Below are 23,216 nucleotides of genomic sequence, written 5' to 3' on the forward strand. Positions count from 1 at the left end.
TTTTTCATCTAAACTTCAGTTTAATTAATTAAAAGTAAATTTCAACTTAAAAATAAGTTATGGATAAATAAATAGGCCATTTTGATTTTAGCTTAAAACAGGAAAAAGAAATTAATGATTGTCCTAAAGGATTGTATACTAAAGGGTTAATCATATATGAATTTTTAATGATTATCCTAAAGTGTTAATCATATATTTTATCCCTCCAAAATGTAAAATTATATGCCTTTTTTTTTGTATGAAGTGATTCAAATAGAATATCACGTGGAACAGCACAGAAAGAAAAGTACAAGTTAATTTACAGTAACATATACTCCAATACAAACTTCTTTTTTTTTCCTCAGTTACATATTCTAACTAGTATGATCGATATATTACTTTCGATTCATACTCTAATAAATTTTTAAATGAATAGTACTATTTGGACACACTTTAGTTAGAAATATACATCTTACATCTTCAGACGAACAAGGATCACAAAACTCGAATAGATTTTTGTAAAATAAAAAATATGGGAAAACTTCAAATGCCCCACCCGTGGTTTTACTTTTTCTCACTTTACTACCATGTGGTTTAAAATGTATCAAATTAGTACCTTGTGGTTTTGTACTTTTTCACTTTAGTACCATGTGGTTTAAAGTATATCAAGTTAGTACCCTGTAGTTTCATACTTTATCACTTTAGTACCCTATGGTTTAAAAACCATAGGGTACCAATTTGATACAAAAATAAAACCACAGAGTACTAACTTGGTACACTTTAAACTACAGGGTACTAAAGTGAGAAAGTGAGAAACCACAGGGTACTAACTTGATACACTTTAAATTATAGAATATTAAAATGAAAAAGTGCAAACCAACCGGAGGAGTTTTTGAAGTTTTTTCAAAAAATATCTTCGACAAGACTTGTTTAAGATGTATGAATAATATTACTTTTCTTAAATTTTATATTTTTATTAATTTTTTATTCATACTTTATATTTTTGTTAAAAAAAATTTTACAGTGAAAAGACATAGTGTACATCAGAGCACCAGCCTCCACCCCAATCTTTTTTTATTTCTTTTTTTCTTTTTCGTTCCACCAAAAGTTGCCTAACAATCCACAGTATGAATGTCATATAGGTACGGATACGCGAGATTTTATTTTAGCTCGAATTCAAATAAAATAAATTTATTTGATGCTAAATAGATATAGAATATGAAAAATAAAATCTTCATAAATTTAAATTCGGATATGAATTTTATCTCTACCCAACACAAATTCGAATCCAAATCGAACCTAAATTAATTTATATCACATACATGAATTTTTAATATTAGATTTGAATTTATATTTTAAAATTTTTAATTTTAATATAATATATTATAAAATATAGTAGAGAAAAATAATTTTTTTTAGATTTAAGTTTGAATATAAGTTTTTAAAATTTACCGAATTTAAATTTTTAGTTCAAAATTTTGGATTCAAATTGATATTTGTAAAAAAAATTCGCCCAGAATCCGACCTTACTGGGTGGGTGGCAGTCTGGCAGAGGGAGTCTCCATCGAATCTAATAAGAGACAACTTGCGGCAAATCTTCTTCCAATTACACCTCTTTTCACTGCCGACCATCATCACCATCAGCTGCTGCTGCAGAAGCCGTGTACGGCAGCGCGGCATCCCAGGCCCCCCCAGGACAACAGACTGCCCGCCTGCCTGTCTTCCCTCTCAGATATAACTGGCAAACCTCCGTAGGAAGCGGATCTGCTGCAAGCTTGGTTGTATATTATTACTATTTTTATTTTTTATTATTATTTTTGAAAAACATTGAATGGCTCAGCTGTTACTCTCCAAACAGTTGGAAATACTTTCAAATATCATTTCTGTGATTTTACACTTTCTTACTTTAGTATCTTGTAATTTAAACTTTATCAATTTACTATCTTGTGATTTTATTTTTATCTTTTTATTATCGATTCTACTAATTTTTTACGTTAAATCAGTGACAAAATTAAAATCAAAGGTACTAAAGTGAATATTCGATAAACCTAGATGGGGTATCTGAAGTTTTTTTTATATATAATTTAACAAAATATTAATTAAAAAAACTGACGAAAAAATAAAAATAAAACCACAGGACACTAACATGATACATTTTAAACCACAGGATATTAAAGTGAGAAAATACGAGACCATAGAGATGGTATTTGAAGTTTATCCTTAAAACTAAAAGTAAGAATCTAGGTATGCATCAGAAAAAGAGCGCTCGTTGCGTCTAATTTTATTAATAGAAATTCTATGCTTAAACTAATATCATTTACTTAATTATTTATAGCCTGATGTATTAAAATGTATCATTTCTTAGTCATGCGTCTAATTTTATTAATAGAAATTCTATGCTTAAACTAATATCATTTACTTAATTATTTATAGCCTGATGTATTAAAACCATTGGCAATGAAATTGTTCTGAATATAAGAAATGTGACAAAAATACGCATGACTAAGAAATGTGACAAAAATTATTTTATTTGTATTCGTATGTAATATCACGTTGTCCACAAAATAATGATACCAACAACAAATCAAAAAATGTATATGTTTTTAGGCTCAAATACTGAAAAAAAATCTGTAAATTTATGTATTTTTACTCCTTTCCTAATTTTTAAAAATTAATATTTTGCCCCCTTAAAATTTTAGAAATATTTTTAGTGGATTATAACGTTAATGGGAAAGGTTAAATGACCAAATTGACATTACTTGTTCCATACAAAAAAATATAATTTATTTATATTTCTATTAATTTTAGGAATTTTTTTACATATATTATAAAAAATGGACGTAATAATAACGGAACCTGATGGATCGGGGCTAACTGCATCAACTTGTAATTTTTTATTATATTTTTGTCGTTTTTAAGAGTATTTTTAATATAAATTAATATGAAATGGATGGAACATTGATGAAACTCTTACTAAGGGAGGTTAAATACATCAATTTATAATTTTTTATTATATTTATGTTATTTTTAATAGTATTTTTAGTATAAATTATAAGAAACTGACGGAACAGTAAGAGATGCATTACTTGAAATTTTGAGAAGACAACGAATAGATTCTTGAAAATTAGAAAAAAAAAAACAAAAAAGAGATAGGTATTTACTAGAGATATTTTGTAGGGAAAACTTCAAAAAAATCCCATGGTTTCACACTTTCTCACTTGAGTGCCCTGAGGTTTAAAATCTATCAATTTGGTGTCCTGTGGTTTTATTTTTATCTTTTTTTATCAATTTCACTATTTTTTCTCTTAAATTGGTGACAAAGTTAAAATTAAAAGGTACTAAAGTGAATATTCGATAAATCTATGTGAGTATTTGAAGTTTTTTGTATATAATTTAACAAAACATTAACGAAAAAGATATAGAAAAAATAATAATAAAATTACGTGGCACCAAATTGATACACTTAAAATCACATGGCACCGAAATGAGAAAGTGCGAAACCACAGTTTCCCTATTTTGTATTTTAGTCATATTTGCTCCAATTACCAAACAGAAAAATCTTTGCGAGATAACGTAACACCAATGAGAAACTGCCACGTGCTTTGGTCGTACAAAATTACTGCATCCAAAGATAAGATTTATCCTCGCGAGATCTCACACACACACACCCCATACCGCGTAATGGCGCGAGTTCGTAGCCACACGTGGGTGGGCCCCCCACCCCCCCTTGTCCCCGTTTCCCGCGCTTTTCCCACCCTCTTTTCGCACATGACACTAATTTCGAAACCGAAACGGGCGCGTCCCTTCCGAAGAAAAAAAAAAAAAAAAATCTAGAATACATCCAATATATTGCTACAGCGGCGTTCCCAATTAATAAAATTATTTTTTTAAAATTAATATAATAATAAAAAATTATTTTTTAAAATAAAAAATATGATTGACTTGTTACAAATTATATGGTACAAGTGTGACACTATAGGCTTTCGCCCCCACTCCCACACTTTCCATCCTACTTTCGATGCATTCATTTATTCGCTACACTGGGTCCATCCGAACATCTATATGCGCTACGGAGATTAGATAAATTAGAGTTAGCAATCCAGCTCGTGTTGGGCTTGGAATGAGTTTGAAATCAATCGCACGTTTAATAAAAGAGCCGAATATAAAAAAAGCTAACACGAACTGACTCACCTTGCTCATATTCAGCTCGATATAACTTAAATATATATAGAGAGAGAGAGAGAGAGGGAGAGAGTGTGTGGCTATAGTGCTTTTAAAAGTGTTAAGCATTTCATACTTGTAAATTTTCTGTCGTTAGATTTACTCTTTTGATTTTTTTCACTCATTATATCATATTATTTAACCAATCATGTACTCAACTCTAAGTGACTATTATCATCCTAACCACACTTTTCGTAATCTAAGTGGGACCACTATCATTCTAATCATATATTCCTTAATCTAAGGACTGAAACCTATAAGCACCAATGCCCCACTCTCTCTCTCTCTCTCTCTCTCTCTCTCTCTCTCTATATATATATATATATAAAACTAGGCTGGAATACTATTAATAGCACCAAGCTATTGGTTGCTATTAATTTTTTAACCCTTGGATTGAGAAATGGATGGTTAGGATGATGTGAATCTTCTAGGGTTGAGTGAGTGGTTGGTTGAATAGTATAATCTAACGAGTAAAAATAATCAGATGGTTAAATTTAACGATGAAAAACTCGATAATACCAAATCTTTGGTATTATCAATAGTATCCTAGCGGGACTATATATATATATATATATATATACATTAATTGGCTAACAATAATAACTTGTTGGATCCAAACTATCGACTGGAAGTACTTAAATTTAATTTTTATTACTAGTATGTCAGGCCTCATATTAGAGCATTACACTTGCTTTTTGCAAATATACTTATGTTTGGCTCGTTAATTAACAAGCTGAGCACGTTCTGAATGTTTTAGCTCGATAGTTTAACAAACAAGCTGGCATTCGTCTCATTTAATAAATAAGCGAATATGAACCGCCTCCGTTTGCTGGTGTTTAGCCCATATTGTACGGATGCACCCGGATCACCCAATAATCTTCCCGCTCCGCAGTTTCCGCCCCTACCAAAGGGACAGAAAAGCGGAAGCCAATCCCAACCGAGAGTCGGTGCTCTCGTGAAAACGACGTGCACCGAGTCCACAGTGAACCCCACGACTATGCAACCCTCCCCAAATATATATATAAATATATAAATATAAATATATATAAATATATAAATATCCCTTTCCCATCGGCCACGTGTCGATAATCGACACGTGCCACGTTGCACTCTCGCCACGTGTGAGCCCCACGTTCCCGCTCCCCAACGGGTCCGCGTGTGGAAACCCAACAAAACCTGTCGATTCAATAGATCGACACGTGGCGCGGCGCTACTGGACGCAGGATTTCTATTGGGGACTCTATATATATATATATATATATAGAAGAAGCTTAAGATCTCAGCTTCAACTACAAGTCTCAGATTTTGTGTGTGTCATAAACAAACACAAGTAAGGAGAAGTGCTTGTAAGAGAAGTGCTTTTTTGGGGCTTAATTTAGAAGCAAAATTTTTATTTTTTTTCCACACAGAGAGAGAGAGAGAGAGAGAGAGAGAGAGAGATTAAAGATGGGTATTGTAGATGTTGTCTCTGAGTTTTGCTACCTCCCAAGTACTCAACATAGACACATCAAGAAGCACAAGCAACTACAGGTACTTACTTTTTTTTTTTTATGCATCTTTTATTATTATTATTATTATTATTATTATTATTATTATTATTGTTTTTTAAGTTCTTGAATATTAGTGACTTTTATATCAGTTACTCATGAGTAGAACAGTACAAAAGTTTATTTAATTTAGGGAAAAAATAAATCTTTATTTATTTGTAACTATATGTATTTTGTTATAGATATATATTGAGCTCAAGTTTTCAGTTTAGTGTTCCATCTCATGGTATTTTCTAATAATCTAACAAATTTATTTAAAGCTATGCAATGAAAATTTAACTTTTGAAAGTTATGGATTTTACTTTGTTTCAATATATATTACACAAGGGTCAAACACTAAATCCATTTCAAAATGCGTTGTACTCCATGTAAGTATCCTTAAGTATGAATTTTCTACTTCTTTTTTATATTCGTTGAACTTCTCATTCAGTTTTTTAGTGTTTTTATAATTAACTCAGATCTATGTCTTGAGCTTTGAGCTTGGAACTCGAAGATCGTACTGCTGAATATAAATATTAAAAAAATTATTTTTTAAATAATTTTATACTTATGAAGAATAATTACTACACACATGTTTATTTATATTATGTGAAATAATTATGTTTTTAACAATTTATTAGGTGACATAATTATTTTTTTTGAAAATTGAAGTCAATTGAGAACGATGTTCTCCATATTTATATTCACCACTCTTTTTCTCTTTCTCATTTTTTGACTCGGAAAATTAGGAACCTCTTATTGTAATATCACATTACATTAAATTATGTGAACTGATTAATTTTTTTAATAAAAATATGTATATATCGTAGGGCTATTATACTATCGAAAATATAGAGGATCTGATTATAGAAGATTTGGTATTTTCGATTTTTTGGTTCTTAAATTAAGATTTATACGGTTGGTTGGAATGATTGTGGTCTTTCTAAAATTGAGTAATTTGTATAGGGTAATGGGATAATAATATTAATTCAAATTTTAGAAATTATCAAAAAAAATTTATTTTATGACTAAAAGGTCGGAAGTATTAGATTTTTATATCGAAAATTTTTATATCGAAAATTTATGCTTTCGATAGTATAATAGCTTTATATATATATATATTGTCCATAATGAATAATAATTTAATAATAATGGACGATGCGAATGGAATGTGCAGACGGTGGAGATGAGGGTGCGGATGGACTGCGAGGGGTGCGTGCGGAAGGTGAAGAAGGCGTTGGAGGGGATGAAGGGGGTGAGCTCGGTGTCGGTGGAGCCGAAGCAGTTCAAGGTGACGGTGATCGGGTACGTCGACCCGGCGAAGGTGATGCGTCGGGTGGCGTACAAGACCGGCAAGAAGGTGGAGCCGTGGCCGTACGTGCCGTACGACCTGGTGGCCCACCCCTACGCCCCGGGCGCCTACGACAAGAAGGCGCCCGCGGGCCACGTCCGCAACGTTGTCGCCGACCCCGCCGCCGCCCCCCTCGCCCGCGCCTCCTCCCTCGAGGAGAAGTATTCGTCGGCATTCAGCGACGAAAACCCCAACGCATGCTCCGTCATGTAAAACAACTTTCGGGCATCCGAAACCAGCCAGAACAGATAAAAAAAGAGAGAGGGGTTCAGTAAAGGACATAAATTTTGGTTTTTTTTTTTTTTTTTTTCAACTTTTTTGGTCTTTGTGGTGTGGGTGTGAGTGTTGATGTGAAATATGAATGATTAGGAGGATTGATAATGGGTGGTGGGAATTTTTTGTGTTTGTGTATATGTTCTGTTTATTAAGGTTTTTTTTTTTTTTTTTTTTTTGAGTGTGTGTTTTTTGGTGTTGTTAGGGCTGTTGTTGTGTGAAAAGTTTGTGTAAAAAAGCTTTTGATGATATTTCAAAATTTTATTCAAATGAATTTTGGTGGCAGAGCATGGACTAGTAGGGAGTGAAGTGCAAAAGAGAGTTTACATTCATTTGTTTAATAATAATGATAATAATAGTCCATCTGAGTGTCTGATACTATCAATTTAAAATTATATCATTTGTTAGTCGTGTTTAAAAATTATTATAAAATTTAAAATCTAGTGAAAAAATTGATAAAAAAGAAAGTAATCATGAATGGGACAAACAAGGGGGCCTACTTAGCTTGACCTTGCATGTTCTCTTTATTTTCGCTTTTACTTTCTTTAAAATATATATATATATATATATATATATATATATATATATATATATATATATATATATATATATATATATATATATATGTATCAGGCCACATAGGAGATACGAGATAAGCTTTTTTGGCTCCACCTTGGATACGATCGATTTGCGTCACGCCTACTCTCTGTGAGAGAGAGTTGTGCTAGAATACTATAAGTAGTAAACGAATTATTTTACTATCAATTTATTTTCGATGATAGAACTTTCAAATTGACGATCGGCTCCGTTGAACATGATTTATACCACTTGAAGTGTTTAGAAATCAAATTTCAAATCTTTTCGACATCATTTGCCTAATGATCAAAGGGTTTCAAAATTTATAATTTTAATGGTCGATGATTAAAGGGTTTCAAAATTTGTAATTTTAATGGTCGATAAGAGGCGTTTTCTCGTTTAATAGCGTAAATATATCCAAATCAATTGAATTTTTGTTAGAAAAATCTTTAAACTATTTAAAACAAGATCTATACTCTTGATCTTGATTACAAGACTCCTATCATTATTTTTTAAAGAGTATTTATTTTCAGCCATTCATTTTTCTGTTCACTTGATGGATAAAAGAACAATATCGAAAATGCGTGAAATTTGATTTCTAGATAGTTTAAATGGTTTAGATCATATTTAACGGAGCCGATCGTCAATTTGGAAGCTCTATCATCGAAAACAAATCGGTAGTAAAACGGCTCGTTTACTACTGATAGTAAGTATTCTAGCTCAACTATATATATATATATATATGGCCATGTAATTATCGTAAATTATGCATAAATAGTATATATTTTTTTAAGTAATTGTCAGATCGTTGGCACTAACCATTAATCCTAAAAACTTGAGCTGTTAGAAATACGCAACTAATTCACTTAAAGCGTATAGATACAGCGCCTACGGATTTCGATTGTGACTCGGCCCATCCAGCCTCACACCACTTCGAACATGACTCGATCCAATCCAGCCTCACGCCATTTCGAACTTGACTCGGCCCACATGGCCTTCCGTCACATGTCGGAATGCTGGTCCATTTAAGCCAACAGTAATTACTGTTGCATGTGTGTGCATCTTGTGTAAGATAAATCCAGTGCTGTAGCGCAGCGTATTATTTAGCAGCAGAGGAGGGGTAGATTTCAATGAAATGCACATATTATTATTATTATTATTATTATATATATATATATATATATATATATATATATATATATGATATTTGGTGATAGCATTAAAAAATAAAAAAGCGTATCTAAAGCATGCTTCAGTTCCAACTTTTTATTGGTCCAAACGAGCGCAAGAGAACTCGCACAAAAAATTGCTTTTGGACGTGTGCGTATAAGTTCTTCTAAGCTCTTCTCGTTCTTAAACAATAACAATAAAACTAAAAAAAGGGGAAAAAAAAAAGCAACTAGATCTTGCTTTCATGTAAAGATATATCTATGGTTTTAAGTTACAGATTAAAAGTAGATTTGTTAAAAGTTTTATTCTGATCATTAGAACATGAGTTTACTTTATTTAAATCTTTTGCGTGTTTTTTAAGGGTATTAAGGAAATCGTGGTAGAAAAATTCACTTTTCAAAATGTTCATCCAGAAACTATACGGTCACAAGAAATTAAAAAAAAGGTAAAAAAGCCCTCAGATTCAGATTCTATCTGGTATGGTTCCAGGAAAAACCCTAGTAGCTGAAGTGCACCAATATAATAATTACAAATAAATATACCCATGTGGTATGCGACAGCACATTAAACAGCAACTACAAAATTTATTTTTTGACCTATTTTTCCTGATCTGCTTGAAGCTGGAGATCAGATGAAAACAGCTTATTTTAATGCAAACAAAAAAGGTGTTCATTGAATCAGGAATGAATCATATGCAATTTAATGATACCATGGGTGGTTTAAGTCAACTTGGGTGAGGTACACATCAGGTTAAGTCACATGAAAATAATCTGATTCTAGTGAAGAGAACCTCAAAACTAGGTTTCTGTGATCTTGTCACAGACCTGTAGTATAAATTAACATTTAAAAAAAAATCATCATCAAATCCAAACCATGTCAGTAACTACCCCAAACAGTTTTAAAATCATGCAGTTGTGACTTCTAAATTCAACTTTAAAATCCTTTTCAATCAAACACCCTTTCTTAGCTCTCGCATAATTTTTAATGCGATTCGTTATACTTTGAGAAGTTATTTAACACTACATGATAATAGCTCTATGTTCTATCAATAGGAAAGCAATAGAAAATTTCAAGTGTCAAGAGTACCAAAATAATGTCACCACATCATCAATTTGTTGAACATTCTTAAATTAATGGTTGAGATTAAATAAACCTCGGCAACTTAAGAAATTATCGACGTAAGCACATTAAGTAGGCAAGTGTGAAATGATTTAAGTAAAGCTGTAATAAATAATAGCTACTTCAGGAACACAAAACAAACTACAAATGCCACAAACTTTCTCATTTATGCAAAGACGACTTCAAATAACCATGAGTGTATAAAACAATCCACGGATAAACAACAGATGCAAAGAACGCAAAGCAAAAGATCACTAACAAGGCCCAAGTTATTGCCTCCAACTGCCCTTAATGAATCAACTGTTTATTATTCCATCTTAATAATCTATTTTAATCGTAAACGAACAAACAAAATCGAAGTTTCAACACAAGCTCAGGTTTCTAAATACTGTAGTGGTGATGATAAATTATTCCACACTCTTCTATGTCATAATCAGCAATCAAAATTTGAGCAGATTACAACAGCCTAAACACATTAAATGCGTGACGAGGTTCCTCCAAAACTCTCATTAATTGGTGGTAAAGCAAAGCAAAGAGAGATACAAATACCAACGATTTGCATGCTATGCCATGATCCTCGAAGGCTCTCCAACAGCATTTTCCATCCTCTGATACCATTCACCAATGTGAGTATTGTCCACCATATCTCTACCAGCCTGTAGGTATCGGATGGGTCTTAGAACACCAAAGACCGCAAGATCAGCTAGATTAGGCTTGGAACCACCTGCAGCAGAGGAGACGAGAAATAGATTGAAAAAAAATATAGTATCACCAACAGGAGAAATCATAACTATTAAGTAAATATCAAAAGCTCAAGAATATGACTAGAATACCAAGAAAGTCTTTTCCGTCAAGAGCTTTCGTCCAGGTCTCTGCAGCTTCATACAACGCAGCACGTTCATCAGTGATGTTATATTTCTTCTTCAACTTCTTAGATACCATATACATTGCAGCAGCCCCAGCATATTTTACAGTAAACCTCTCGGTAGCACTAAAGTTACCTGCAACCGGAAGAGAAGCCTATGAGAGCAAACTTATTGTTTCTAGACTAATATTCAATATATAAATGGCTAGAAATGCTATCATTTCAACATGATTTGGGCACTCAAATCGACAATCAACACCACTAACCATGATCTAGGATGTCTGAACTTCCTACAAACCAAATATTATGATTTTTTGAAAATTGTTTTAAAAAATAAAGGATATGACATATAAAATAGAGATCAGAGTTATAGATCTTCGCGGCTTAAATGGATCATATTCCGCCCAGAGTTGTAGATCTCGAAGCCATAATTCTAATTCCCATTCCAAACCCAAAGTTCTCACATGCATATCTTCTATAAAATCTGGTTAGTATACAATATAACAAACAAAGCAAAAGGCTGGGATAATGAGGGGAAAGGAAATCCTACGTAAAAATAGACATATAAAAATAACCATCTTACCATGTTTAGCAATATAATCAAATGACTCAAGGGCCTCCGAAGTAGTCCTGTATATATTTGGTGATAAAAGGTGCACCAGATGTTCATCAACCCACCTAAATTAAGGAAAAGTAATTAGCATTTTATTCAGTTGATAAACATCCACGTGCCTTAGTTAGGCTTATGCAGCTTTCCCAAGGAAAAAGCATGATAAAAGAATAACTAAGAATATCAAATATTGAAGCAAAGGCAACTATTATTATTTTGATGTTGAAACTTCAACCATATGTTATTTCAATCTAGAGTAATATGGCTAGAGACGACCAGGAGTTCATCCAAATCAAGGATTTACTTATCAAGGTACCACGTAGCGCCACTCAACCAGTGGATAATACATTCCATGCTGCCTCGAGCAGCATGTACCAATGTTGTGCATTTACTTTCTTTTATATATTTGAACTATTTTTCGTCCAAGTTTACTCGTAGGAGAAAAGATTTTATGGTTTGAATGTATCCCTATCTCTACTAAATATAAAATATTTTGATAATAGGAGAATTTGCGCACGTAATAGACGAGTCTCAAAATAACCCGTATGACAGTGCCGGTTTCTACCATCATGATCTGTGCCGCTCCATGTAAAGCGGCATAGTACATACTTGGCCCAAATATTGCACATAATCAATAGCTATTTTTCCTCTGAGAAGCACGATGGGCAAGAAGTTTGTTTAAAATGAAAAGTATACCTGCGCCACTTGGCTTCCTCCTCGCCAATTACAAAGTCATCTGTACTAATCCTCTTACTTAGCTTATTAATTATATCTGTTAAGACAAACCAAGTGCAAGACGGTAAAGGAAAAGAACAAGAAAAGAACAAAGATAAAATAATTTTGCTACTTTGGAACGATTTATAAGAACCTGAGGAGTCAATCAGCTGTTCACCATCTACAACCAAGATTGGGACCTTCTTATAGTCGGACCACTTAATCTCCTTCTTACTTAAAGGGTTTACCTCCACAACTCTATACGGTATGTCATGGTAATCCAAAAACGCTGAAAAATAGCCAATGTGAAATGTCAGTCCAGAGTATATACTAAAACGGAAGGAAAACACTATGTTCATTCCCACTATGTATTCCCTGAATTTAACAGCACTTGTACAATTAACTCAAACTTTAACAACAATTAAAACAAGTTGAGCGAGTAACTAACATGACTAACTGAAAAAATTGCAGAACATACACTTCATAGATCATCATAAAGCAGCTGTCGGTTGCTAAGGAAAGCTTTTGGTTACATTCCCAAGCAGCAAAAGAAGGTCCTGTATTTCACACATGAAGGTTTTCTCTTGCACTAAGGGCTACAAATGCTCTCTCTAAAAACATGTTAATATTATGATGAGAAATAACACGACTGTGATGCTCTTCGCATAGATTATTATACACAAGCAATTACTCTTTCAACCACGTATAACCAAAACCCCTTCTCTTGTCAACTTATATCTGAAAGCAAACAGAAAAGAAGAACGGAATGGAATTGTCATCAAAGATAGCATTCTTTTCACAATTTCTATCCTTTCTTAAATTGATAATACCTATTAAGTTTAGCATCAAAAGCTCTAGCCAAAACTGCCGAATCCAACCAAATGAAACTCATGTTGCACAAGGACATAGTGAATTGTAAATTAAGCAATTAAATACCACCATAAAGTGCACTAGTGAATCAAGAAAACACAACAGGAGAACAATCTTTATTCAAAATCCAACCATCCACGTAAGATACACCATCTATTATCTTATAACAACTATTAAAAATTTATTTTATAACACTTTAGCTTGAAACTGTGGAATCTAAACAAACAAATCATCAGAAATAGAAACAGATTTCGCATAAGAAATTAGTAAATCGCACACTAACCAATTAGATAACACTAGATAGAAATTGCACTAGAGAATGAACAATACACTTTAGGAGGACGAATTGTACTCAAATTCAAACCAACCTCCTAGGTTTCAACATCAATCAAAGGATTTACTCTTCGGAGACACAATGAAGCGGCTCGAGCATCCAAACGGAGAGAGAGAGAGAGAGATTACCTCTAACCTTGTTGCAGAAGGGGCACGCCTCGTACTGGTAGAGCACGACGTCCTTGGGGACGAGCTCCGGCGGGGGCGGCTCCTTCGCCTCCGCCGCGGTCACCAGCGTCAGCGACAACGAGAGCGCTCCGGCGAGCCCCACGGGGACCGTTCTCGACCCCAGCGGCGCCACGGCGGGGGCTCCGGGGATCCACCGCCGCGTCCGCGGTGGCGACGACGAGGCGGGGCCTCCGCCGATCCTCCGATCCGCCGCCGCCGCCGCCGCCGCCGGAGAAGGAGGGGGAGGGGGGAGGAGAGGTCGGGGGAGGAGGAGGGCGCGGGAGATCAAGCTCCGAGGGTTTCGCATCCTCGATCGCGCTCAGAGGAGGGTTTTGGGTTTCTTCTCTTACAAGTCTAAGCGGCTAAAACCCCAGAAGGAGGAAGAAGATGAGTTGTGGTGTACCGCGGAGCACGATGGGGCGCGAATCTCAAAGTTGTATGATTTGGGGAACGAGAGATCCAACGGTGGATAGAGACGTATTACAGTTCGGGAAAGAGCGACAGTGTAACGCGGAGTAGAAGAGAATGAGTGGCTTGTTTTCTATACACTTCGTTCCCAATGAGACCACATCTTGCATACATATGTACACATATATTATTATTATTATTATTATTATTACTATTAAACAATTTTAAAGGAAAAATTCAAAATTTGTGTTGGATTGTAGTTCCAAAGTTTTGGGAAAGGAACATTTTTTATATCCTTAACTTTGTTTTATTTTATTCTAAAAAAAACTTATATGTTTTGTCATCACATTCTTTCATCAAACTACATCTGAATTATAATATCAGCATTATCTAGGACAGTTGATAGGTACTCTCATTCAAACTCGAAATCATATATTTATCTCGTAAAAAAATTTCAAAAAAAAAATCCAATTTATTTACGCATGTCGGCCCAATAGGCTGTGCCGATCCACTAGGCATCCACAGGCCGGCCTGGTGTGCGGCCCAAGTTAGCCCACATTGCTCACTGATGAGAAATTATTGACTACACCTACTATTGTACAAGTTCGATCCATGTTGATGGTTGGTAGCTGAGACCCAAGTTCGAATCCTAATTTATTCACATTTCTAGTTAAGTTTATTTCTAAATGAAATGAATGAAGCGGGTAGCGTGCTACCTATCTCTAAAAAAAAAAACAATTTTTTTTTTAATTAACACTGTAAATTTTTTTACTTTGTCATACTAAATTACACCACAAGAAATGAAATAAAAAATTTTAAATTATAAGATGACAAGCTAAATCACATGGGAGCAATTCAACGCTTACCCATTAATATTTTGGGATAATTGCCTATGTACCCCTCATAAGTTTGAAAATATCCGATTTACTCATACTTTTTTTTTCTTTGTAAAATACCTCTCGTATATTCCCGTTATTGCAAAATACCCCTACAGTTATCTCCTATTAAGTTAACTTCAGTTAAATGTGAGTTAAATATCTACCACAGTTAAAAAAAATTAAAATGCCAATTTTGCCTTTAATTTAAGGGCAAATAAGAAATGTTAGTGACGGTAGAGGGGTATATTTGAAAAGATCAAAAGTCAGAATATTTTTTGTGCCCCTGACTTTAAGGGCAAATAAGAAAGACAGTGATGGCGGAAGGATATATTTGAAAGGGCAAAATAGTAATTTTACAGAGATAATAGAGTTCATTAACAAATTTTAACTTTAGGGATATATTAGAAATAAGTTAAAACTTAGAACAAGTATTTTCAATATTAACCTTCTAAGAGAGATAAATCGAAAAGTCGAAAACTTTTCAGGGATATATAAGTAATTGCCCCTAATATTTTACACCCATGAGGTAAAGCATATATTTGGAACAAAAGAACCTGGGTTTAGGTGCACCTTCCAATAAGGATCTCTCAACTCTAGTTTTCCAACCACCCTTGTAAAATAAGCAAATTAACCACCTGATAAAAGAGGCCATTCATCCAACACACTTAAAAAAAAAACACTCCTTAAAATCCCTTCTCAATATCACTAGTTCGCAATTCTCATAATCCACAGCCCAAAATGAGCCACATCATTGCACTTGTCTCCCAAATTTTAGGGATTAAGCTTAGCAGAATTGGCGCGCAAGTTAAGGCGGCGGGGACGGCGGACGAAGATGCAAAATGCTGCGTGTGCCCGTCAAGGCTGAAGGACGGAGAGATCACCCGGAGACTGTCATGCAGCCATTTGTTCCACGGCGAATGCGTCGACCGGTGGCTCGCGGTGAGGGGGCGGACATGCCCTCTCTGTCGCATGTCGATCGAGGGGGGGGCGACTGCGCGGCGGACCGACGAACAGGCCGCCGAAGATCTGGAAATTTGGTTCTCTTCTTTTCTTGCACCGGGTTTTTGATAATTGCACTTGCATTGTGTGTATAGAGTTTGATGTGGGTCTAGTTGTGTCTGTGTGTACTAGTGCAATTGTTCTCTTTATTGGACTTGTGTGGAGAATGGTCCATTGATATAGCATGAGTAATTTTGTTTCCAATTTTTTGTATGAAAGAAAATAATACTTGGTTCTGGATAGAGTTTAATTGTTATAGGTAGAATTTTATGAGCATTTTAGGCTCAAAATGCTTTAATCTGCAATCGTAATTCTTTTATTATCCGATGTAAAATTATTGAAACTATTAGGGCATTACAGATTTCCCTCGTTTAGACTTTAATGTTCTCGTCAAGACCAAATCCCCTGACTATTGGGGCGTTACAGACTCACCAAACCCACTCTTGACATCCTCGTTATGTCCAAACATGCACCCAACCCTGACATCCTCGTCAGGTCCAGGCCCTCCAGACTCTTGGGGCAACTACAGACTCGCCAAACCCGCCCCTGACATCCTCGTCAGGTTTTATCAGACGATGTGATATTTTAGAGGGTGTTATAAACTCACCTCGTCTATTGGGGTTTTATAGACACACCAAAACCACCCCATTTTAGATAGCTTTATAGACTCATCTCGTCTATAGGCGCGTTACAAACGGTGCGTTACAAACTCACTAAACCCACCCATGACATCCTCATTAGATCTTATCAAACGTTGTGAGATTTTATAGCAGGGATCTACTGGGGTGTTACAGATTCATCAAACCCACTCTATGTGAGATTTTTTAGAGGTGACTCTTGCATGTATGCAGCTCTCATACTTTCAACTGCCGCGATGTGAGATTTGACTCCTGCAAGTAGCTCTCAAACTTCCGACTACGGGTTCAACAGGTTGGCTTACACTATACTTAACTTTCATTTCAGCTGGTATTCAGTTTTGATACCTAATATAACGATCTGACCCACCAGCACTAACTCTTTAAGTTCAAATCACCTACTCAAAATGATTAAGTTTAATTATTATTAAAATCTTTAATCGGTATATATTCAATCGTAATTTTTTTTATCCGGTATGGGACTATTACACTAGTCTTAGAATACAATCAGTGAATTGTAAAGGAAAATACCATTAAAAATAAAGAGAAAAAAAATGAAAAAAGTATCTGGTAGAATATCTATTGAAAATTTTCGACTTAGCTAAATAGGAAAAAAAAAAAATTATACCTATTCTGCTATTAATTTGTTTGTTGATTCAATTTGGATTGAACCTTTGATCTCTGAATGGAAGCTTCAAACTAGAATTACTATTGTTGGGCTTTAAAATTTTACTTATAAATTTTTTAATTTTTTTTAAAATTTACCAAATGCTATATACAGGTCCCTGCTCTATATATAGGTCTCCCACACTAGTCCCTCTCTAATTGTATTTACTTTGGCTTTGAAATCACAAAAAAATCATGCAATCTAAAGTGATAAAGTAAGATATATTACAAATATAGTAGTATGTTCGGAACATTGCAATAACTTAATTAAGATATATTTTCTACGATCCTACTAAAAAAATTAGAAACTATTTCACTATACACACTTACATCAAGGCGAATGGCCATCAACATATAACGGATCCTTAATATTAGGTGTTAGATGTGCCTCGAACTTTGACAAGTTCAATTTTGTGCCGCTAATTCGTCGACAGTTTCGCGGTGCAATAAATTTGAGAAAAAGATTTGTGAAGGAAACATGAATCTCTGTGGTGAATATCAGAGAGCTTGGGCCGATAATGAAGAAACTCGTTTAGAAATTTTTTTCTTCTTTTGCCCTAAACACGATACGGCATATTGTAATAAAAAAAAAATTGGACTTCTTTTTTCATAGTGAAGTTTCTCCTCTTTCACCCATGATTTTTTTTTTTTTACAAAATTTTTTTTACGTAAATTCTTATATTCTCTTTTAGTGATTTATAATTCGTCTATTTCACGTTCGTTATTTTTCGTTTATATTTGTGCGCTCGTCGTAACATTAGGCCACAGCTATCCAATTAGGTCCGACTCTCGCCCCGACCACACCAACCAACACTAGCTCCCAATATATATTTTTGTTGGGTACTTGATTTTTTTTTTTTTTACTTTAATATAATGATTCGAGATAAATCTGATTTATTAAACTTGATCAAATATTATGTAAAATCATGATCCAATACGAAAAGCTAATAATTAAATGGATGGTTGTTAAAAAAAAAAAAAAAATCTAAACAATGCCTATTTTGAAATGGCCTATGTAAGCTAAGGAGCTATATACACTAATACACCTATTACATTTTCTTTTTTCCTTTTCTAATTAATACTCTATTAAAAAATCATTGTTATCAAAAGTAGAAACATAATCCTTAACAATCATTTCATAAAATTGTTGGTTTGCATATAAACCTTAACAATAATTTCTTAGAATTGTTGGTTTACACTTATTTTCCCTAGGGCAGGTGGTAAAGTTTTTAATAATTAGTATTCGAGATTCTAAATTTAAATTTAAATTATTTTAGATTTCAGCAAAATTTATTTTTTTAAAAAAAAATTGAAAAAAAAAATATTGGTTTGCTACCCAAGATGCTATGGTTTAAAAATTTATGTCAAAGAGAAAGGCAAAATAAAATTTTTCGAAAGCCACACAGGTTGGCTATGTTAAAAATGCGCTAAATTATAAGATATTTAAAGTAACTTTTTGGATCACGACGGGGTAAAGTAAAAATGAGCTAAATCATACCGTTCAAATAAAAATTACATTTTTTCTGCTATTTGTTTCTACTGCTGTGGAACTGAAATTTTTTCAATTCTACTATTTAATTAGCAAGAAGTGAATAAGGTAAAATTGAAGTTCCTCATCATTAATATTTTATTAATTTTTCTTTCTTAATTTTTTTGTAATTGACTTTGGTTTGGTATGAGTCAAAGTCAATTACAGTATTTTTAAATTTTAAATTTGAGTTTCGATCGAAGGTAAAATAATGATAAAGCAAACAACGAAATCGAATATTTACGATCAAAAAACACTTCATTCCTTTCAACTTTCAGAAAAACACTTCATTCCTTAATTACGGTATTTTCAAAAGTTTAAATTTCGATTGAAGATAAGATTACGATAAACTAAACAATGAAACTAAATGTTTACGACCAAAAATTACATCACACCTTTCCATTTTCGGTGAAACAAACAAACACTAAATTACACCCAAGGCTTACAAAATAAGAAAACGAGGTGGTAATAGAATTCGTATCCAATTTAGGGAAGTCAGGATGCGGATATCTAAATTTTTATCCGAATCCGAATCCGAATCCGAAAGAAGTGTATTTATCTGATCCTAAACGGATATGATTTCGGATATGGATATCAAAAATAAAAATTCGACAGATATGAAGTCGGATATAGATTTTGACTTTACCTGACCTGAATCCAAACCCGAATATATATAAATATTTGATGTTATATCTAAATTTATATTTTAAAATTTAAATTTAATATAATATATTGTGAAAGAGAAATAATAATTTCAAATTCGGATTTTCGAGTTCAGGTTCATATTTGAATTTTCGGTCAAATTCGCGCTTGGATATGAATTTTTAAAATTCAAAAAATTTTAAATTCAAATTCAGATTTCGAATTTAGAGTCGGATTCGGATTCAAACTTTTAAAAGATCCGCTCCGAATCTCATCAATTGACCAGTTGACATCCCTACTCCCATAGGACACAAACCCACTGTTTGCAGCGGCAGCAGCAGCAGCAGCAGCGGATCAGCTTTGCAGGCATATTTGATAGAGAGGTGGGAGACGTGCCGGTGCTGCCAAAAGCAGTCGGACCTGGCAGAGTGCAGACTGTATAGATTTGTGCGCAAGATGTCTACAGATTTCCATCACATCAACAACGAAACCAAATGCAGAAATCGCACAGCCGGCCCTCCCGCCCCCCCACAGTCCGACTGATGATGATGTGATGGCTGAGCCTGCCTTCTCGCTGCTCTGCCCCTACCTCTGACAAAAGAAAAAAAAATTAGTGTAAAATACAAAAATCATTTTTACCTATGGCTGATTCAAAGTGTATCAAATTAATATTTTATATATATTTTTTTATCTTTTCGATAATTTTTTATTAATATTTTATTAAATTATATAAAAAAAATTTTAGATACTTCATCTAGATTTATCGAATATTCGCTTTAGTACTTTTTAGTTTTATAACGATCCAGCCCACTAACAACAATAACTCGTTGGGCTCAAATACCGGCCCAAAATACTTAAGTCTAGTCATTATTACTACTTACTAAATCTCTTATATATCTAATCACATCTCCATTCATATTCGATGTGAAATTATTGGGGTGTGACAAGTTTTAACTTTTAACGAAAAAAATTAGTGGAATCGATAATAAAAAGATAAAAATGAAATCGCATGATACTGATACTAAACTGATACACTTTAAACCACAGAATACTAAAGTGAAAAAGTGTGAAACTACCGATGCGGTATTTAAAGTTTTCCTAAAAATTTAAAATATATCAGTTATATACTAATATGTTATTTTCAATAAATAAGGATTTATTTGATTCGGATATAAGTAAAAGAGTTAATTTCATATAAACTCCTGCAACCATAGTGAATTATAAATATATTCCTACAAAGTTCAATTTTCATATATTGTTTCTATAAAAGTCCTGATGTTTTCAAATATGTTCCTGTCGTTAAACTACGTTAAAAAAATTTAGCTAACCATGGGTTAAATACTTAACTCTGATTAATCTTTGACATCTTTATCTGTCTTATATTATACCGTTTTCGCTTTTAGAGGAACATATTTATGATGGCAAAATTGAAAATATTAACGATTTTTTGACGATAAAAAAGTAGATGGACATATTTGAAAACATTAAAATTTTTGCAGAAATAATATATAAAAGTTGAACTTTGTAGGGATGTATTTGTCATTAGCTATGTCTGCAGGAACGGTATAGAATTAACCCAAAAAAAAATAAATGCACCAGTTATATACTAATATGTTATTTTCAATCAATAAGATTTTGTTTGATTAGGATATAAGTAAAAATTATATATTTTAGAGATATGTACAAATTCAGATATAAATAGAAATTATAGTAAGTTTTTATTTTGATGAAATTTGAGTTATTTATAAGAATAAGATAAGTAGTGTTTGGATGGTTAAATTAGAGTAGCGAAAATAAAATAATTATAAATTTAAATTAATAATATTTTTATCTAATTAATTAATATCAAAATATTAATTAAAGATAATATAATAAATTAAAAATTATTAGCTATGAATACTGTATGAGATAAAAAAAAAATATTAATTAATTATTTAATTAATTATAAAATATAAGTTAATTTTTTAATTAACTAGTTAGATGATTTGTTAAGAAATTAATTTAACTAGTTGGCCAATATAAATATTAATAATTAAATAAACACGTTGAATAATTAATTCTCAATGAGCTAATCTACCATAAATAATAAATTAATTAATGACTTAACTAAACAATTATCTTAATTCGATTAATTAATAAATTAGTATAATAATCAAAATTATATTTAAATTTTAATTAAATTTGTTTCCATATGGAAACAAACTTATTCCAGGAGGAGGGTGGAACAGCTGTTCCATCTGTATTCCTCCTAGTTCTTAATAAGAGAGAGCCACAATTCCCATAATTCAAAATTTTCGTTTGTATATACGAAGGGAAATAAGGGTTTAGTTTTCTCTTTATATCCCAACCAAACACAATATAAGATTATTTTTTTAGATTCACTTATCTCATCATAATTATTAGAAAAATAATTTTATTATACTTTTCTATCAAAAGAACAGATATAATTGATTAATTATTGATAATTTGATATAAGTGTGTTACAGTAGACCTACTCCTACTCATCAGCCACCTCCTTTTCCTTACACCATCCTTACTTTATTTTGAATATTTTAAAAATTAGATTAAATAGAGATTTAAAAATATTATTGAGTTAAAGGTCATTGGTTCAACCCATAGTTGAAGTGGGTCAGGCAATGATTTAACTAGCGAAATTAGTATGACTTTAGAAATATTTATTTTATTATATAAAAATATTTATTATTATTCTAGTGTTATGTTATTATGAAATACTAATTTTTACACCAAATTAAGCAGAGATAAGTTTGCAAGTTTAACTTTTTATAAAACTAACCTGTAGTAATAGAAAATAAAATCAGGCATGTTGATTTTAAGGTGTTGAATTTTAATATGACTTACTCAACAAAATTTGACCTGATTAAAATTAGACCTGTTCACCACTTCGATGGTTCAACTGCTGACTTAAACAGTTTAAAATAATTTGGCTAAATTACAAAAAATATTTCTGTCAAAATCTGATTTTTCACTTGTCACGCCCTTCCCCGAAACCACTATCCATTTGGCACGGTTCGGCCGCGGCGGCGGGTTGTCGAATGGACAGTACCTCTCCTGTCCGCCCAAGGCTCAACAACAAGAATGTGTACAAGAATTTACCCAAAAAATTAAATTTTAACATACACATTCACAAAGGCACAAACAGTGCCAACACAATAAAGAGCAAGTAATCCACAAGATAAAGCATGGAAATAAAGAGAGTACTTTACTAACTATTACAATAGTTTCATCATTTTCAATTACATCATCTTCTTTAAATGAATACACTGTTCATCTCAAAATGCATCTCTCTCCAAGTCCTCACCTACAATGATTCTCTCTCAATACATAGGTGCACTAATGCAAAAAGAAAAGCTATATACTACCACGGTCTCACTGATCGGGCGCGATGCCCTTACCACGGTCCTCTCTCAACGGTCCTGTGCCTACCACTGGAAATAGAGTGGGGTGAGAACTATCTTCTATAGTTCCCAGTGGGCTTGGCCGCCGACACTGCCGATCTCCCCACTAGGTCCAAATGGGCACAAGTAACAACAGATAGATAGATAGATATGTACCTGAAAACTGTAAATGCAATAGTAGAAAAACTATGCTACTATGCCCATAATCATGAATATGAATGCATGCATCATATAATAAAGGTTTGCTATCATGCTAACAAATTCGATCC

General features: G+C 33.1%; 2 protein-coding genes across 3 annotated transcripts; one reads left to right on the plus strand and one right to left on the minus strand.

Moving 5' to 3' along the window:
* Positions 5,473-7,635, plus strand: LOC109708294 (heavy metal-associated isoprenylated plant protein 27-like). Its single transcript, XM_020229975.1, has 2 exons — positions 5,473-5,730; positions 6,904-7,635. The coding sequence occupies exons 1-2, from the start codon at positions 5,647-5,649 to the stop codon at positions 7,288-7,290; spliced, it is 471 nt and encodes a 156-aa protein (XP_020085564.1). The 5' UTR covers positions 5,473-5,646; the 3' UTR covers positions 7,291-7,635.
* LOC109708246 (prostaglandin E synthase 2) lies at positions 10,397-14,184 on the minus strand. Of its 2 annotated transcripts, XM_020229913.1 has the most exons (6): positions 13,737-14,173; positions 12,559-12,693; positions 12,387-12,462; positions 11,664-11,758; positions 11,049-11,216; positions 10,397-10,939 (listed from the first exon to the last, which is right to left on the minus strand). In XM_020229913.1, exons 1-6 carry the CDS (start codon positions 14,080-14,082, stop codon positions 10,779-10,781), a joined length of 981 nt encoding a protein of 326 aa, XP_020085502.1. In that variant the 5' UTR covers positions 14,083-14,173; the 3' UTR covers positions 10,397-10,778. The 2 variants fall into 2 exon arrangements, with proteins under 2 accessions (XP_020085502.1, XP_020085501.1); XM_020229912.1 differs by having other exon boundaries at positions 12,387-12,693; positions 13,737-14,184.

This window comes from Ananas comosus, linkage group 3 (genome assembly GCF_001540865.1).
Source record: "Ananas comosus cultivar F153 linkage group 3, ASM154086v1, whole genome shotgun sequence".
NCBI lineage: Eukaryota > Viridiplantae > Streptophyta > Magnoliopsida > Poales > Bromeliaceae > Ananas > Ananas comosus.

Coding starts and splice junctions, on each gene's coding strand:
- LOC109708294 (XM_020229975.1), top strand. CDS start 5,647: ATGGGTATTGTAGATGTTGTCTCTGAGTTTTGCTACCTCCCAAGTACT. Junction 5,731..6,903: donor AGAAGCACAAGCAACTACAG/GTACTTACTTTT, acceptor TGGAATGTGCAG/ACGGTGGAGATGAGGGTGCG.
- LOC109708246 (XM_020229912.1), bottom strand. CDS start 14,082: ATGCGAAACCCTCGGAGCTTGATCTCCCGCGCCCTCCTCCTCCCCCGA. Junction 11,759..12,386: donor GAGGAAGCCAAGTGGCGCAG/GTATACTTTTCA, acceptor TCCTTAATTTAG/GTGGGTTGATGAACATCTGG. Junction 11,217..11,663: donor TGATTATATTGCTAAACATG/GTAAGATGGTTA, acceptor TTCCGGTTGCAG/GTAACTTTAGTGCTACCGAG.